Source organism: Opisthorchis viverrini, assembly GCF_000715545.1.
Source record: "Opisthorchis viverrini unplaced genomic scaffold opera_v5_340, whole genome shotgun sequence".
NCBI lineage: Eukaryota > Metazoa > Platyhelminthes > Trematoda > Opisthorchiida > Opisthorchiidae > Opisthorchis > Opisthorchis viverrini.
The window spans coordinates 108,648-114,647 of record NW_008751999.1 but is presented as its reverse complement, the minus strand read 5'-3'; the positions used below and the strand labels follow the sequence as shown (position 1 = coordinate 114,647).

General features: G+C 40.4%; 1 protein-coding gene across 1 annotated transcript in view; it reads left to right on the top strand.

Annotated features, from left to right (window-relative positions):
• Positions 1 to 2,053: 2,053 nt before the first annotated feature.
• Positions 2,054 to 6,000, top strand: part of T265_10176 (hypothetical protein) — a gene marked incomplete at both ends in the record, with an annotated part of 106,892 nt that continues 102,945 nt past the window's right edge. Inside the window, one exon of the mRNA XM_009176469.1 lies at positions 2,054 to 2,298. Coding sequence (XP_009174733.1) covers positions 2,152 to 2,298 — 147 coding nt within the window. The remainder of the gene's footprint in view (positions 2,299 to 6,000) is intronic.

Below are 6,000 nucleotides of genomic sequence, written 5' to 3'. Positions count from 1 at the left end.
GGGCGATCGGTATGAATTGACGTCATGTTTCGGACTAGATGTAAAATAGGTGTGCGCAAAATATAAAGGGTTATCACTCAAATGTTTTGTTAGAGTAATAAAATTCAACAATTACTCGTGTGTACTCTGTGGATAGATTGAACAACGAAAAAAATTCACGAATTTGCACGAGGGAAAAACGAAACCGATTTCGACCGTACAATTTTGTTGACGCGGTATGCGATATTAAAGGCTTAGCCCGGAAAAAAGGGTGCGACTCAGCTAGAATAGACCCAGGGGTTATGGTTGGCGGTAGTTGTTTGAGGCAATATCCACAATATCCGGGACAGCCACTGCGGAAAACCTTCGACAAAGATGTCCATTAGGGAGCGATGTAAAAGTGAAACGCCGTACTGACGTATGCTTCCAAACATTCTTTGCTTCCGAAATGCAGTCTATATGGTTCCCGCCCGCTCACACATACGTTCTAGCTTCAACACTTCGTCAACTGTGCCTCCACTCTATACTGGGCCAAAATATCCCCTTCACAAGAAAACTGTAGAGTCAAATGCCTTTTTACGAGCCCAAATGTGAGAACCCCCGAAGTCCAACCTTGCTACCTCAAAAGCAAAGACTGCCATACCTCTAACCCACTAAAGCATGTGACCTCAACCAAACTTTTTCTTGTGCTCGTCCCGTGAAAAAGCATCTGGTGCGAGCTAAAAACGCGAAGTGCAACATATATGTTCCCAGCTTGATGAATTCACGGAGTCTTATACTATGACCCAAAAAATTGCCGTGACTTCATCACAAATACACGCCCTGCACGACATAATTGCAGATCGTTGGAGAAGATGCAGTGTTTTTGGCTGAAGACCAGTTTCGTCGTCAATGATATTCACACACGGTTCTTACTCTAGGACAACGTCGCGCGGGACCGCCCCACCCCACCACGACAGGGTGCACGCTGCTAGGAATTTTAGTTGCCAATCTCACACTACTCTACCCTCATGCCTCAATCAGTCTCTCTTCAAGGGCAGCATAAAGGCTTGGCCTGACACCTAGTTCTAGTTGTCACAGAACCTCCACGTTCGCTCCAGCCAAACGAACAGAACATATGTCGTCTGACGAACCCAGAGACTGCTTCGTCGTTCCATTATAGCCATCCGGACGCAAACCGTACCCAATTTGTCCACTGTATGAACATCATGATGTGAACCACACCTAAATTTTTGAGCTGACTCATACGCCTTCACTCCACCAAAAGACTGTAAAAATGGTTAGCCTCATTCATCATTGGTTGCCCATCATAAATTATTGAATTCTGCTACCCCTACTCCCATCTCATGCGGTCTGCTTGGATAACTGCGGAGTTCCCCAGCTTCTGTGACCGAAACTTAATGGACTTACTTTAGGGAATGCCTTACAGAAGGGTACAAACTCGCAATCTCTTCTTAGAGGACTGTTCCTCCTAGACCTACTCCCTCTTGGGTGCTGCCAACTTCATGTTTCTCTCATCTCCACACGCTGTCCCCTTCAATCCCGGTCTCAATTTTTTCACACTCTCCAAAAATTTGCAATTGTTTGAGCACTGAAGTTAGCCGTTTTTCAGCAGGCTACGACCAGGTCACGCGAAAATTTATTTGTTGTTGCCCGTGGTAACAAACTCTTGAAGTAGTCCAGATCATATATTATGTGAGCGCCTCATTTCGTGGCGTCAATCGACAGAGCCCGGTGATTTCTGTTCCTTCCGCAATATCGGGTATATTATATATCCACAGCCCCCCGCTAAAAATATGGACATCCGTTCCATTGGTATTCAAACCCTATTGCGTACCATGTATATAATATCCTAAGATCCCTACAGCCTAGCACCGAGGAAGATGAGGGGCATAGTTTACTCCCTCTGAGCCCTCCTCTGAGCCGAGACGCACTACACAAAGGATTGAGCCCATGAATCTTTGCCGCCCTACACCCATATGTAACTGTTGCACTCATCGTACATGTCTCACAAAAGTTCGTTTGAATGAGCTGCGTTCAAGCCTTCTCCAAACACCGCATTGTACAATGTCATGAAAAATACTGTGACGGAATTATCGGGATGAAAGTTCAACGTAGAACACAGTTGAAATTCGGTGATAGATAAATATAACCATTAGTTTGGAGTGTCAGATGACTACCAGGGAACCTGGAGCGAATATAACTCACCACGCTGGATCTCCCTACCCACGGGTCCACTCGCCAAGTGCAAAATACATACCGATTGATGAGGCATATTTATTTTGTAATAAGTTCAACCGCCTGCATTGCGATACAAAAGTAAGTTACTAATGGGTCACACTTATGTATGAATAGTCCTTAGTTACTTCCGCGTTTTGAATCATTCTACAAATTGAACATATATAATATAGTGTATACAATCTAATATAAATTCAATATATATTAAACTTTCAAGACAAACGGTGTTAGCAGGGAGCTCGAATGATGATAGGAGCCCTGTGGATTTAGTGAGGCTACTATAACATTATGTGGTTCTGGATCGAATCCGCCACGTGTATAGCTGAACAATTTTGAGTTCCACAGTACTATAAATGAAACTATGACTTTGGATTCAGTCGTACCGTATCTTCAAGAGTAAATTACCCCGGATTGGGTCTTAGCTTATGGAGTATAAAAAAGGTTCATTTTAAGTTGCGATAAAATATGGTGGACAGGTTTTCGCTTAGCTACTTACCTCTCCAGGGACTGAATCAAGGCACCAGTTTCACGGCACTTAAGTGGAGATATAGAAGATTACGTCCAGAACGGTCTCTGAGTGGGTGCCTTCCAAATATACGTAAGTCCTGCATTTTGAACCGATCCCCTAAACGACCTCTGAGTAAATGTGTCTTCATGCATGCCATTCAAAAACACCTAAACTTTTTGTGCCAAACGACACTGACGAAGCATTGCTTAATTTGGCTTCAAAACGCACCTGGTACTTTCCTACATCATCAAGCAACGGTGAACCAGTTACTGCATAGTTTAAAAACTCAGATTTGGCAGGGCAATTGAAAAAACCGAATGGTCAACGGCTGCTAGAAAGCTACGTATAAACTCCGTGTTTTCAGTTCAAAACTTTGAATTGCACCTCATACTGTTCACCAATGAACGTCAGAAACACTGATCGATAAGATAATTTGAGATGAACACCAAGCTGCAAGTAGCGAAGTAAATGATAAAAAGTCAAGGAGCTCCCTTCAGCAATTCTATCCATTTTAAGACTCATCGACAGAGTAGACCTCATTAACCTGGAGATTATTGAGCCTGTGAGCTTCCAGCTACTAAGTGAATATCATACCATTTATTCGTTACTTAAAACTTGAACGGGGCATCGCGCTGTTTATGTATTTGTAAAGGAAAAAACTTCAAGCTGCATGATCATCACCAAGTGGAGTGTCACTGCATACGGAGTTCACCAGCAATAGATCAGTGATAGGAAAAACTCGACGGAAGCATGAATTTTAGGGGTTCCTGTTTGGGAGTAAAGTTTTCTTAGGTTATTATTCTCTGAGTGATCTCTGAGGTGTTTGCTATAAACCTTAAAATTTTCTGTTCGCGGTCAAGTCGAACGCATAAATTCGCTTGATCTCGGTGTCATCCATATTTTCTGATATGTGTCGATAAGAATACGCACCAAGTCCAGATTAGCAGAGTGAATGATGAGTATGAGACCATACAAAAAGCCCAACAGTTGCACTACATCAGTGCAGGACAAATGACATTTAACTAAAGGCAGAAAACGATTCATAGTCTGGACGAGGAAAGCGGGCAACTGTACACGACACAGAAATTTAGAGCGGGCAAGTTTATTTGTTCAAAATAATATTGGGGTAAAGCGTAGGAAACAAACAAGCATGAAGATATTTTGGAATGCTAAACGGTCAAAACCACCATAAAATGTTTGTAATTTTAGTAAAGCTAAACATTTTGTAGAAGGCTTTCTTGTCAAAAGAAGAAAGTCACTTGGGTGAATTTTATGTGCTCAAATTGCAAACCGGAATTGCTGTTACTTTGGAAACCACTCTTCTCTAACAAGTTTGTCATAAAAATTGCGCTTTTATTTTCGAACCACTTTGGTATGCGGTTGGGTGAAAAACGCTTTTATAGTGTGCGGATCAGCAAAGTTGCCTCAGTCAACGCCGTTCGAATTCTCCAGTAAGCAAACTTAACGAATAATAGAAACTGTCGGCACTTTGAATATGGGTACCGTGTTATAACCGACCAAAAGTGAACACATTTGTGAAGCACGTTTATCAGTTTTTGTTCCTTTGGTTTCCCTTCCGCCACAAAATTAACTGTTTAATTATGCGGGAAAGAAATTCCCAAACGAACGCTGGGATGTTTACGAGCATCTTTATATTCAAACGATATATTCAAACGATATCTGAAAAGAGGTGATGACCATTCAATGTTATGTTTAAAACACAATAATTCTTATCATTTTCAATATAATTTTTATGCAGCCACTAGCACAATCTCTGCAGCCAGCCTGTATTTTCAGCACTGGTCACTAAGTTTGCAGTTTCTTTGAAATTCGGAAAAAGCCATACCGAAGAACTACGCACCTCGCAGAATCACTAGTGAATCTTGTGAAGTAATCTGTCATGAAAAAACGTTTACCTTGTTTGTGGAACGATGAATTTTCGGCTCTTATTGAATGCTTATTGGAAAATCGATATCTAATTATTGCCTTAATGGGCTTTTCTCGTTTGTGGGCAAGTGCAAACAGAATATAGAAGAAGATAGGAGATATGGAAGACAACTTATTAAATTATTAGTTTGGGATGAAAATGTCCGCAAAAATGTAGCTGTAAGAACTGGTCTTTTAACTTGAAAATATGGTTTTTCTTATTACAATATTTATAAACACTTTGCATGAAACAGCAAACATAAGAAAAAATGCGTCAGTAATATCATGATTAGCAATCTGTTTACTAGAAGAACGCAACTAAATATGGGTGTTATTCTCGACCAGTTATTGTCTTCGTCAAAGTGGCTCAACATATTTTTGTGCGAATCTCCGAAAGGTATTTTATGGTACTAATTTGGCGGTCTTACACAAGCACCTTGAGGACATCTGCGCCTAAGGTAACACTACATGTAGAATGAGCTCATATAAGTAGTGCCTTATATGGATGGTTTTGTTTCTTATTGTTTCTAGGTATGATACAGGCTATCCTTAAAAATTAAAAACTCCGTTCGGCGTATCAGATAAGCAGTAAAATTATTGTATCTGTAAAGGTATTAACTGAAAGACAGACAATAAATTTTGAGTAAAGTAGAGCCTGTGTTTCGTTCGCTAAGGCCCTTTTAGCCCTAAATGTCGGTGATGTTTAATCAGCATTATCATACACCTAGATATACTACTGTTTTGTAATTTAGGCAAGCAAAAAGTACGAAACGCTGACTTCTGATCGCAAAGATGATTGTGATATATCAAATCGCGCATTTTGAGCCTCACAACATTTTTGTTTATTTCTTCTTATCCACACAAGACGTTTTGGAAGTCAAAATAGTTTTTGGAGTACTAACTAATATCAAAGGGGAGATAAACTGAAAATGTAATGTCTATAATCTACGCCATATCAGTAATAGATGTGCATACAAAATGGATATACCGTACATACGAATAATGTATTTGCACTGTGACACACATTTCTGTTTTGCAAGAAAAAAATTAGAGTTTGAGGTTTGGGCCGCCGTCATCTTTGTTTTGTGAGCATGACAGTTGCAATTCATTCGTATCGGACAACTGATTGCAAATCGATTAGGTGAAAGAAATAACACGACTTATGGATACTCATTTCTAAGGCTAACGATATTTCTCTATAAAATGCCGTCTTGAGATTATCAAAAGTAACATATATTGTGTACGCTTCGAATAATTCCCGCTCATGAGGAAAGGGGTTTGGTCGATTTTCTCGGCACCAGATCTAAGGGCTAATTGCCTTATTTCAGAGTATTTCTACGAGTCCCGTC